The sequence below is a fragment of the Echiichthys vipera genome (genome assembly GCF_963691815.1).
Source record: "Echiichthys vipera genome assembly, chromosome: 4".
Lineage (NCBI taxonomy): Eukaryota > Metazoa > Chordata > Actinopteri > Perciformes > Trachinidae > Echiichthys > Echiichthys vipera.
Genome location: NC_139829.1, coordinates 24454115 through 24467731, shown reverse-complemented (window position 1 = coordinate 24467731; position 13617 = coordinate 24454115). Strand labels below are relative to the sequence as shown.

At 38.2% G+C, this 13617-nt stretch overlaps 1 protein-coding gene across 2 annotated transcripts in view; it reads right to left on the bottom strand.

Annotated features, from left to right (window-relative positions):
• The window catches only part of pebp4 (phosphatidylethanolamine binding protein 4), a 52051-nt gene extending 38687 nt beyond the window's left edge, over positions 1-13364 (bottom strand). For both annotated transcript variants that reach the window (XM_083912511.1, XM_083912512.1), the window contains exons 1-3: positions 13248-13364; positions 11642-11748; positions 11312-11444 (exon numbers count right to left, since the gene is read on the bottom strand). In XM_083912511.1, the coding sequence (XP_083768637.1) occupies positions 11312-11444; positions 11642-11748; positions 13248-13250 (243 nt within the window). In that variant the 5' untranslated portion in view covers positions 13251-13364. The remainder of the gene's footprint in view (positions 1-11311; positions 11445-11641; positions 11749-13247) is intronic.
• Between the last annotated feature and the right edge of the window lie 253 nt (positions 13365-13617).

Sequence of the window (13617 nt, the reverse complement as noted above, 5' to 3'; positions counted from 1 at the left end):
ATCTGTTTGATAAAAGTATACTTTTATCAAACAAAAATACAAAACATTCTCAAGTTCCAGCATCTTCATTGTGAGGATTTGCTGCATTTCTCCATCTTAAATAATAGTTATTTGACTATTTACAGCAAAACAATCATTGCAACGATGGTACCCCGCACTTTAGGACAAACTATATTCAGATATATTGCAGACAAGACTAAGAAATCAAGCAATCCAGAAATAAATTGGCAGGTAAATCCATTATCAAGTCAAAGGAACTTTGATTTGATAATAATAATTTGATAGCTGTAATATTGTGATGTTATTTTTAATCTTGTTCAGGTACAGCAACACATGCGTTTCTATCAGGATGCATCTCATGGAGAATGACCATGTAGCTTTTTAAAGCCACCAAGTTAGGCCATAGTGGACTTATATTTAAGCAACAATCAAGCCAAAGATTTTGAAAAAGTGAGAAAACCTAGTATGAACATCTAGGTGGCGACTAAGCTACTGAACACAAGGCAGATTGAAAATGAACCTAAATATTTGGCTTGTTGGAATGATTGCTGTCAAAATCCTAACAATCCTTCAACAAAAGGATTCTTCTCCATGCATCATAAAAGACATATTAATCCAATAAATAAAAAAATTAAAACTTTTTAAGATACGTTCAAAATGCCTTTATATATTAGGCAACTTTTAAAACTTATTAGGGATGCACCGTTGATACCGATAACCGATATTAAAATTGCTGTTATGGCCGATAACCGATACATTTACCTATCAATAGGATCTGTATAAAAATAGTTTCTATGATAATCATATTCTGTGTATACTGAAAAACGCTTACACACGGTACATTTGAAAAAAGAAATGTTTTTTATTTTCAAAAAAATTGGAAAAGCCCATAAATCAAAGTTCTACAGCACTGGTTCCTCTCAAGAAGTTACAGGGCCATAATGAAAAACACAAGTGACCAACAGTGTTAGTTTTCCATTACTTTTACAACGTGTAGCAAATGTTTAGCTTAAGGAAAGTCCAGTTTAACTCACTGGTGAAAAAGTTTGAATCATAAATCCATAACTAAGGATCATAAAACTACATATCCTGACATGGTTTTAAGACTAATTCAACTTTTTTTCTATTCATGGCAAACAGACAGTGGTGTCTATTGAATTGCAAACAACATCTTCTAATCTCAAGTCAATTATAACTCAAGGTTCAATAAAATAATATATCAAAACATTTCCTGACTATTTCCTCATTTACTACGACTGAAACAGTGTTTCCACCAGGCAACCAGGCAGAAACAACACTAGTCTGCAAAGTGCAATACAGTTTAAGTCCATTTCAAGTTCCTTCTGCAAAAGCTAAAACCAAGACATAAGGAACATGTTCTGACTATAACTTGACAATATTTATAAACAGACACTGTAGTCTAAGTAAATGTACTTAACACTGAAACGATGTATCCATCTGACACTAAAGTCTAGGCCTACTATTAGTGACAAAGAGGAGCATTTCTGCTTTCTCATCCTGCGTCTCAGCTCGTGCGCAGCAGCAGAGAGAAGACGTTCACTGTCGACAGAAGAACATGGAGCCGAGAGGTACTTGTGTGTCACTGTGGCGAGGGCAGGGAAGCGGGACATGTTGCTTTTCCAATACAGCAGTGGAAAGAAAAATAGCGGCAACTTGGGGACGGCTGTAGCAGGGCGTAATCTGCTCTGTCAACTGGCAAAATCCTCGGCCCTCCATTATGCAAAATGTTTGGTCGTCAAGAGCGATCATCTCTATTATTTCACTTATGATCGACTTGGCCTTTCTTTGGTGGATTTCTTTGTTTGGTTGAGCGCTTGCTGTATTAGGCTCCCAACTGTGGCTGCTGCTCTTTGCAGTTTAGGCTGCATGCTAGTTTGCTCCTGATATTGTTTGTGAACTTCTGGATGGCAGTTCTTCCTATGAGTGATCAAATTGGATTAAACACGGCATCTTCCTCGCATTACTAAAAAGTTGGTATTGCATACTGCAATGCACATGTCTTCTTTTTTCACCGTGAAAAAACCCGCAGACCGCGGACATTGCTTCGCCTTCAGCATGAAAATCCTTTGCAACTAAAACAACAACTAAAACAACAATAAAAAAACAAAAAATAATCAAACAAAACACTCACCAGCACCGCCCTGACACACACACACAATGACCGCTAGGTGGACATAATCATCAGTTGTTGACGGACCAGTTTTGCTCATCGGACCGATGTGAAAATTACTAATATCGTCCAAAACCGTTATGTTTGCCGATATATTGTATATTGCATCCCTAACTCTTATCCAAATAAAAGTAATTATGCTTGAAGCACGGCCACATTTACTTTGACCCCATCATGTCTGATTTAACTCCGACAGACATTAAGCTAAATACCATGAAGACAATAAATGGATGCAGGCTTCAGCTACAATGAATATCTCCAAGTTTAAACATACAGTTCTACTGATGCAATCTGGCAAAACTAATGCCCTGAAGCACATCCATAGAGCACCATGCCAAATAAGGACATTAGCAGTACTTGAGTTTGAACAAGACCTTTTAGCTGCCCGGCCTGTGAAGTGGTGCTTTAAAGAAAAACACATTGTAACCGTCACTACTGATTCTCAGATTTGTGTCGCGTCTGAAGAAAAGGTTAAGCACATCATCTATCTGTAAATGCCCAAATCTGCAGTCAGGCATAAAGTTGGCACCCAGATGGATCATCATGCCATCACAGTGCTTCAGTTTTCTCATCATCTATACCTCTCATGACATTCACAGAAAGAAACAAAGCATCCTGCCAACACCTACTCTGTGAGAGAGCTCTTTCAGTTCAGCTCAAAAGCTGAGAGCTCCAAACCTCCACACCACAGTGTGGGCAGTTCTGGCAGAGCCATGTGCCTAAGAACACTGACTGAGTGCAACAGTTGGACTAATAACAGAACAAAAAAAATCAAATGGACGCACAGCGGGGACAGCCACAGCTCCACAGCTGAGAAGCAGGTTGACTTCTGCCCACCTCTCTTATTCAAGAGCGAAAGATGTCCACAATGCCTCTCAGGTCTTAGTGCCATGAGGGGCGGTGAGCTCGCAGCTTCAGCCACTTCAGGGTAAAGCAAATCACTTTAATATGTTAAGAAGATTAAGCTGGATAAATGTCTAGATACATTTTTTGAAAAGCCACGTAAATCTGTAGTGTTTTTATTTGGGGAGGGGCGGTATGTGAGTCAGTTGAGACGATCAACACAAGCCCACCAAAATGCAACGTGATTGGCTAAGGGAAATTGGGCTTATTTGAGATTTTGCATTTTAAGCTTCTTGAATCTAAGACCATCCCACCTCTTTCTTATTATTTTTAACACCAACCTTTGGGACAACAAAACTGTAGAAAAAAACAACCCTGGTCACAGTTTCATGTGCCACTGCTCTCAGCCTAGACTTAAGACTCAAACACAAAGAAAAATAGAATGGGGTTAAAGTTGAAGGTCTCTAAATAAATACTTTAAGGGCTTTTGGGATCTCTGTGCATTTTTCAGGTAAACAATTCAAGTCAAATTAGTTAATTGTAGAAAGTATATTCTTAATACAAAACGGAAGGCTGACTTTTTTTTTTCTATCTTAAGAATTAGCAATCTGAGGGTGTCCGCCTGTCAGCTCGCTGTGCTAGAAATTGAGTGTGAAAGCGAAAGGAAGAAATGGAACAAATAATGTAAAGGGATTAACAAATCATTTGCATAACATTTTCTCTGATTTTCTCGGCTTCCAAACTACAGGATCAGGAAAATGACAAGGAAGGCAGGTTTATCATCCCCTGTTCTCAGATCAATCAAGCATCAATGGACCTGACCAATAGCGACAGCCTTTTAATGTCAAAAGCAATATGAATCACTGGTAAATTATCTTAAAAACAGACTCACGAGGTAACTAAACAAGTTGGGAGAAAATAGGAATCATCTGATGCAAAGCATTCTCCACAGAAAAACTTCAATAGAGTGCATCTTTGAAAAGATACTTTACTTTCACTGTGCCAAACGTGTATTAACCTGTTTCTTCTTAACACTCTGTCTCTCCATCCAGAGTTAAGACAATAAGACCACTGGGGAGATGAAGGGGATGGCATTATAGAGAGTTAAGCATTATGAGCAGCCCTGAAGCTGTTCCTAAAGAAGGTGAATCAGAGGATTGGGACACAACTGTAACTAAACCCTGCGCCGGACCACAAATGAGAAGCACAAAACAGTTTGGGCAAAATGCCACTAAGCCAAGCATCTGGGTCTTAAGTAAACTTTAAATCAACACTTTAACTTTGTGATTACTTAGTCCTAAAAGAAAAGAGGCTGTCAAAGAGGGGAAAAAAGTAAATTACCTCAGTTTCAAACATAAGCTCCAAAGTAATCCCGTCCATGAAGAGTGTCTATATTAAAACTAGTTTTATTTAAGATAAATTACAGAATCTAAAGGAAACTTTACATTTCAATTGATGTCCTAAACTTCCTCACATAGGTTAGGAGCTCATAAAAAAGCACCTTAATATCTAGAGATGGGAGATCATAACACACAAGGTAAGAAGACCAAAAATAAATATTTTATATTTTAAAAAGGTGATATGTTTAGGACCATGAGGCTGCAGACATGTCCCTGCTGGACAGATCACATTAATAAAATGCACAAGATTCTTACGGTGCCAAAGTGCGACCGAGTCTTCTCCAGATCTTGCCGTGATTCTCTGGTAAATGTTAGGTTTCTGTGGCTCATATAAATAGAAATTTAATCTTGTATGTTTGTCTAAGTATCCACAGCAGCAGATGCACTTCCCATGCAGATTATGAATCTCTATTTGAACAGATCTTGCCATCAATGTATATGAACTGATAAGATAGAGAATTTCTGTGTGAATACTGAATAATAATCAGGAGGCACAGGTTCAGGTGGTATTATTATTAAAGACCCGCTGCGTATCTGAGTCTTTGCTACTGCCTCTGTGCTGACGCTGCTTTGCAAATTTGGATCCACATAATGAATTTTCATAATTATCTCGTGTGGTCTTCTGTTGGAAACTTTTGCATATTTTCTTTCAACGATGGATGGTGACGTACGTGTATGACTTTATTTGTTTGCTATGTAAGTAAGGTTGACTTCTCTATCAATACTATAAAAAAGTTCCCATGTATTGGAAGCAAATAACCTCATCTTAAATATCAGGGTCTGTTGAATCGGCTTAACATGTTGAACCACCTCCTTTCCTCTGAGCTTTTGTCAAACACTGAAAATCTATAATTTCGTCCAATACCGCTGCTTGCATAGAAACCTGACCATTGTCATCTTTAAGAGCATCCCAGAGCTTCCTTAATCTGTTCTTATCCTCCCATTGATAATACAATACATTTTCATGGTAATTGAAATCATATTTTACTCACAGCCACAGAGTAAAAAGTATTGCTGCCTACGCTTTTCACTCAAATATAAGGTGAAAGAATACCATGCTACCGCAACAACAAGGTATAAAAGGTTTGCTTTAAAGGGGAGGGGAAAAGAAAACAGGAAAAGGAGGTGAGAGAGATAATATAAAAATATAGGTCCTGAGATATACAGTAGATGTGTCAGGTGCAATGTCACTTATGCATGAGAGACATTTGCATACATCCTTTTTGAGTATTTCTGTTCTGTTTGCACCTGTAATGGTCCGCATGCCACAGCCATGCTTCATAAGGTACAAGTTATTTTTCTTCTGTGTGGAAAGGTGGCTTAGCAGGTTTATTGGCTCTCTTCATTCCACTGAATATGCATAATCAATCCAGCGCTCTTGGTAGCAGAAGGTTGTAATTCTTCCCTCTTCAGGAAGCTTGCATGAATCATATATGTTGTGTAGTAATGGGCAATGACTGAATATAGTGGGACACGGGTCAGCTTAACAGGGTGTTATTATGACAAAGGGGAACATTAGCTAAGGAAATAAACTCCCTGAATCTCGGCCAAACACGCTTATTTAATCCAGCAGAGCCAAATACACCCACCTGATGACACTGAATATGCAATTAGATGGATATTACAGAACATATTTCACTTGTTGACCCTCACTGTCATGTAAAGGCTCAAGTAAGTGCCTTGTCTGTTTATCTAAATATACACCCATGACTCTTTGCTGAATGAAGACCATCGCCTCCCCAACACGAAGACCTATCAGGAATCCTGCATGGGTGGACATGTAGGCATTCCTAGGAATGACAGGGTCTGCTAAAGAGGAACCCCACCCTCGCTTTCTCCAGGATGCCAACACAGAGGAGAGTGGGCAGCACTGAGACGGCAGCCTGCCGTGGGCACTGCCAGGCTTAAAGCTGCCCTGTCGTCATCAGAGGCTTGCAGAAAAGAACGCTGAGATTCACCAAAAAAGAGGAGGGGGATCGTTGCATTTAAATCCTCTCTCAACGCCCCCACATGTTTTAGCAAAGCATAAAAATCATTCACAGAGAGAGAGAAAGCGAAAAAGAAAAAGATAGAGGGAAATAGAGAGGAAACAGCTATTAGCAGCAGTAAGCAAGCTCAAGAGATCATAGTGAGGCAGCTCTAATCGCAGTAATGGTTTAAACCCTCATTCCATCCACCAGATGCAAGAAATGTCTACCCAAAAACAAGGCTTTGAAATCCCTCATGTCTAAGAATGTACCCTGTGGCTACGGTCCTTACTGAAAAAACACAACTCCAAAACTCCAAAACTGTCTCCACTTCTGGAGTAGCTATGAAGAAAAAATAGCTCCTGTGGTTTGTGTTGTTTACACCGACTACACTGATGAATGACGCGCATGCCTATATCAAAATAAAGACTCAGAATTAAGTGCAAAAATATGTAGCTTAGAATACTGACAGTGATCTGAGCAGAGAAATCAAACATATAACTCCTCTCATGGATGCACATGAGACCCAAATCTGTGCCCTCAAAAATAAATAAGTAAATCATTTAGTTCATTTAAAAAAGACTAGAGGCTTCACTCTTCATTGAGGTGGCTTATTTTTACTAAATGTTGCACTGATGAAGGGAAATGTATCTTGGAGAAATGCAGACAAAGTTAAAAAAAATAGTGAGAAAATTGTCTTCAAGTGAAACATGTCAATACAATCATTGTAATCAGGTTGTTAAAAGCTCAGTACATTAAAAGCTCAATTAAACATAATGTTTACGGTGGTTTAAGACGGTGGAAACTCACTTAAACATTCTTTGTTTTTGCCAAAAGCATACCTAGATGAACTACCATGTAGCCAAATACGGTATATACAGACCTTTTTTTAATAATTTCTAGTTAGGAGTTCTTTGGTTATTTATGGCATCTTCTCAATTTCTATTATTCTTTCAATCTTTTCTGCAGGCAAAGCTTCATCTGACAGGTTTTCTTTCCTGTAGCCAAATTTGTTGGTTTCCAAAGAGCTTCTACCAACAAGAAAACCTTATGTAGCACTTCCTATCTGTGAAAAAAAACATTTTGGCACTTACTGTACAGTAAATATTAATGTTGAACTAAGACACTAAGAGTCTATACTTTAAACAGGACAGGTGTCAATACATCTGTTTGAATTAAAAAATTTCAGAAGTCCATAATGAATATGTATCTTAGTTGCAATCTAACATACAAGAAGATCTTTTGTGCAGGTATTACAGGAAGTACGACGTATGGGCGATATGAAAATGTATATCGTCAAAACCATATAAAACTGTTTATCATATATATTTTTCTATTTCTTTTCTATCACTATGCCGAAACACCAGTAGCCAAATTGCGCTTGAAGTTTAAGTTCTGATCCTTGCACATTATATTAATTTTGCACTAAAGTACTTTATAAGAATTTAATCATATACACTATTTATTTATTATTTATTATTGAATTACCGGAGAACAAGCTATACCGTGACATATACCGTTATCGAGATATGAAATGACCTAATTCAGGATAGAATATTTAGGTCATATTGCCCAGGCCTAGTGTCAAGCAGATGCAGTTTCTTTTAAATACAGCTTTGTCTCCTCACCTCCAGAAGAGACTGAAGTTCAAAGATACTTGTGGTTCTTACTGAGAAAATGCATCAGGCTGTGAGACTGGAGCAAAGAGCAAGATTTTCCAGCAGAGAATGGACAAGTTCCACAAAGACAATTATCATGAGATCACCGTGCTATGTAATTTTGGATATTACAAATATGACCACAGTAAAGAAAAGCTAAAGGTCTCATTAACAAATAAGATCCGCTGTGCCAGGCTTTGACCCGGCACTTTTCATCCAGTGAGCCAGACTACATTTTGTGTAGTCTTGCATTGCCAGAGTATACTCCACCAATTGAGTATGGCCTGGTGGGTCGAGTTAACACTCTGCAAAAGGGCTGTTTGTATTTTATTAAACCAATCACGATGTCCTGATATCCAGCAGCGGATCTCAGGTGAGGTGTCTCAGTATTACAAAAATACCAGGATGTTCTACTTCATCTGGTCAGATTTGCAGTATGCAAGCCAGCATGCTTTTCTGGCTATTCTGACCCAGAATTTTGCACAGCATATATGAACCAGGGGGTCAAAGTTCAAGACGCAATGTTAGGAAGTAGAATGTCCCAATAATATGCATACTGCATGCAACAGTAGATCATTTGTAAGGGCATCTGTAATACATACTAAAAGTAAAAAAGTATGTGCTTTGGTAGTCAGCCACTAACTTTATCTTTCAGTACAAAACTTTTCAGAGGTTAATTTAATCATAAAACTAAGTAAAAAAAAGTCCATGCCTTTTCCTTCAGCATTGCACACCTACTTATTTCTAGGCATGTTTTGGTCAGTTCTGTTGATCATAATTATAACTTAATTTATGACTGACTGTAACCAAGTCATGTTATGTTGTTATAGTTTTGTTCTATTAGCCAATACGTGTCCCGCTTGTATCAAACTGTAGATGCTTTTGGGGCTTCTGAGTATAAATCGGATTTCTAAAAATGCTTCACTAAAACATGCCAAGTTTTGCTAACACGTAAGTTTGAGTGTCAAACCAATGCCCTGAAGTTTGAACACAGAAATCTGCAGTTTCTGTGGCCCTTTGCTTTTGTTTTTGGTTATGAGCACCTATTTAGAGGCGGGTTTATAGGACGACTGCCCATTGCGCTCAATTACAGTTACTCAGCAGGCATGCATCCCGTCCCAGTAATGAAGTGGGTGTTACAGTGGGCGGATTTGCAACTGAGCGGCCACTATTCTGTATTCTTGCTACTGGGTACAAGGGCTGAGTGGCAGAGAATAGCAGCAGCACTGGCAGCATGGCACGGTGACAGAAAGCGTGGTGGACCAGCAGACCAACCACAGAACCACAAGCAACAATCTGGTCCTTCAATAGTGCGCTTAAGTGTCAGGAGAAATGGAGAATTACATTTCAAAGCCCAGTAAATAAAGTTTGTATTGATTTAATCTAACGTGTAATCTGTTTTGCTGTCTGACACTGATTCTGGCAATAAAAGAGAATCATGTAAGACAGCATTATAGATAATACGACCATAGATCAAATGGAGTTTGGGCAAGAGAAGGGCAATAGATCATGTTCAAGCTAGACTGCTTAGCTCTGGAATTCATAAACTACCTCCTAAATCGAGGCGGCTTTCAATTTAAGTTTTCAATTTACAGATATAGGATTTGTTGTACGCTTGATGCAATTTCATTGTCAACTTCAGCAGGGGTTCTGTGGATCGGGAACTGTATCTCTCTCTATTTGCCTCTCAACAATAAAAGAATATGATCCGAAGAAAAAAAAAAAACACATGTAGATAAATGAATACAGAACTGAATGAAACTCTGTGATAATGTTATATCTGGCATGGCAAGAGTAAGTATTTTTAGACGAACATACCATATGTCATCGAAGCTCTATTTGATCTACTGTCAACATGTTTTTCTTTTCAGTTTATGTGGTATAAAAGTTGTTTAGAGGTTGTAATGTTAATGTCATTATTTTGTTAAAAGCATGTTCTTTGTTTCCAATCAGCAAATATAATTCTGACATTGCAATTTATATATTTTAAATCATATTTAGCACGAGCATAGTATGATAGTCTAATATAAATATAATATCGTAATACAATACTCAAACTTCAAACAGTAGTTTTACTGAATTACTTTTAATCAGAGCCTAATCCTTTAGATTCATTAATTACAATTAATAATCTGTTTTAGTCTTAGGGTTATGGTTTTAGTTTTTACATAAATCATTATTTTATTTAACATGAGTTACCACTTATGTATTCAGTTTAAAACACTGGTCCTGTAAAGCACACGCAGCTTTGTGTGCTGTCTGCTGAAATTCAATTTAATAACTGTAGTGACACCTAACTAAGGATGAAGATTTATTGTCTGTATTTTCACTAATATGAAACAGAGATTACAGCATTTATTAGTCAAAATCATTTCCTGAATTAAGAATGTCAATGCCAGTTTGATCTACTTTATGATTTATGTTATCTGACATTCTGAATAGTATAAACTGTAGAGAGGACATTACTGTGGTTTATTACAATTGTTCGTTGAAGGGCTTCCAAGTATGATGTGCTAGCACCACCCTCTGGTGACCAACATTACTACAGTTTATTAGTAATCAATACAGGTAATGATAAATAATTATATTAAATAATAATATAAAACACAAGGTGGAACAGAAGCTCAAAACTGGAGAACAGCCTGATATTATATATGATATATTTATTTCTTGCTTTTCCTTTTTCAAAATGCTGTGAACAAGAACTTAAAGCATCTTCTGTTGAGGTAGAGATGCAGCTTGTTTTATCAATTACTGCACTTTAAGTATTACTACACTCTATTTTTAAAAATAAGCATGTGCATGTTCAGCAAACATGTGATTACACTGTTTGACTACACAAAGACATAATTTCACACTTAGTATAATGTAAAAAATGTTACAAGAAAACCTGCAAAAAACACAATCCAGACCTCTTTGTCTGAGGAACATGCTCTTGTTTGATAAGAGAGAAGGGGGCGATGAGCACAACAATATGAGGATATCCTATTAAAAGCCAACTAAAAAAATCTGCTGTCTGTAGCTTTACTATCAAAGATATACAGACGTACCAATGGAAATCAGTTTAGAATATATAAAATATTTGGCTTCTGTGATAGTTCAACCAACTACTTAATAAGGAAAAGTGGGAAATATTCTCTTATTTAATAACCCAGAGTAGTACAATTTCACACACACACGCACACACACACACACACACACACGCACGCACGCACGCATGCACGCACACACGCACGCGCACACACCTTTTACCTCTTGTGCTCCGGTGAAGTGAATCTCTGGTGCCATCCAAACTGTGCTGATCTTTTCTCTGAGTTTCAGCTCCTTTGGAATTACGAGGCATTCATCAATATCCAGTTGTGGATAGATGACCTCCAGTCCGCCACTTTTTTAAGAAAGATAAAAGATTAAACCAATTTAACAAAGTCCTGTATTAAATCGTTGCATATTGAAGGTACAGTGAACAGGCTCCCATACTGAGATACACATAGTAAACATATTTTAAAAAGTAAATGGTATGGTTTGCCAATCATTGCAACTTCCACTATGATCACCGTTCTCTGATACATTATTATTACTTACTAGCAGAAAGAAGAATCCAAAGAGCTCAGGGTGTTTGCTGATGTGACTTCCAGATGGTAAAACCCCAAAACACAAGTACATAACACCAAAAACAGTGGCGGCACAGCCTGCAAAACATATGACTTTTGTTTATTTTTAGCTTAAATCTGTTAGATTCACAGTAGTAGTAGTAGTGCTCTTTTGCCCAACGAAATATAGTCAGACTGAAACACAGCTGGCGGCACGGTGAATTAGTGGTTAGCACTGTCGCCTCACAGCAAGAGGGTTGCTGGTTCTAATCCAGGCTGGGGCCCTTCTGTGTGGTGTTTACACGTTCTCCCTGTGTCTGCGTAGGTGTTCTCCGGCTTCCTCCCACAGTCCAAAGACATGCAGGTGTTAGGTTAATGATGACTACTGCCTGTAGGTGTGAATGGTTGTCTGCCTCCGTTTATCTCTAAGTGCCCTGCATCTCTGGCGTCCTTTCCAGGGTGTACCCCCCGATGTCAGCTGGGATTGGCTGCAGTGACCCGGATAGAGACAAGCGGTTGAAGATGGATGAATGAAAGTCAGCTAACTATGTCCTGACAGTCAAGGTCAAAGGTGGCCAGTCCACAGTGACAGCTTGGGAAGAGTGTCACAGTAGTTCACCTTATTGTTTCTAATAGGAGTTCAGTTGCAGTTTAAGTTACATGTCATCTGTCAAGCAGTAGTATAGCTCTGGAACAGTAAATACAAATTGTGTCTGCCACTGAAAATCATTGTAACTAAAGTGCTTCTTGTACTGTATGTAGGCCTGCAGCTAGCAATTATTTTCATAATAGACTATCTTCTGAATTACCTTCACTAATCGTTGGTCTATAAAATGTTTCACTGCTTTAAAATGCCTGAGGACAGCTCCCAGAGTAAAGGGGCCTTCTCTAAAATGTTTTCAATTCCAAACCGGATAACATATTAGGCCTTTTTTTTCTTGGAAAATTATCAACAATGTCTACATCAATAACAGAAACTCTATTTCGCCTACTGTGCAGTCTTGAGTTACCGGAGCTTGTTTAGACACCTGCCCTGCCTTTACCTGTTGGACCAGACAGCTCAGCAGCACTGGGCGTGACGAGAATAACCTTAGTTTACTTAACAACATTGGTCCTAATTGTTCAATGTCACTGTTAATGTACAGTATATAAATGTGTGTCACGCGCTTTAATTCGACTTCAACTGAAGGGGACACGTGGCATACTTAAGAAATACGTGCTGCTACAAGGTTTCTATATTTAACGCCATTTGGCTACATCCTGCAACAGCGTCTTTTCGTGCCATTACTTTCAGTTAGTCTATTTATTTCCTGATAACTAACTTATACTTACTTATATTGAAATGACACTAGGAGACTCCCACTTGACTCGTGGAGAAGGTTTTTAGGTTTTTAGGCTAGCAAAAGACTCACATTAGCCTGCACCTGTTTTAGCTGGTTTATATTTATGCAGTGTATCTTTACACGTCGACACCACCGGCGGTGCAGTGTATCAAGTGTCCGTTTAAACAAAGAGCAGAGAAAGATATTGAATAGCACTGCGTACAAACTGCAGTCTTCGTATGGTAGCTAGTTACATTCATTTGGGATAAACATTACCATCTATGAGAAACTGTCCACTTGAGTTTTGAGCAGGTTTCTTCTTCTGGTTGTTGCTGGAGTCTCTGCGCAGTGCACGAGCCCGCTGACTCAGCTGTGAGGCTGCAAAAGTTTCATGTGACATCACTCAAAGTCACAGAGAGCCCTGTAGGTGCGTCACACTCACTTAGAAGTTTTTCAATTAAAGGAAACCACAAAATGCATTTAAAGCCATTAATGCATAGAACAAAGTGTATTTGCATTATAATGCAAAACAAAATAAAATGTTTTTTTTAATTTTTTATTATTAAAAAATGGGTTGTCTAAGTTGTAGATGACAAACATTTTGCATGTCCCCAACATAGACAGTCCATGGTCCCCAATGACCATC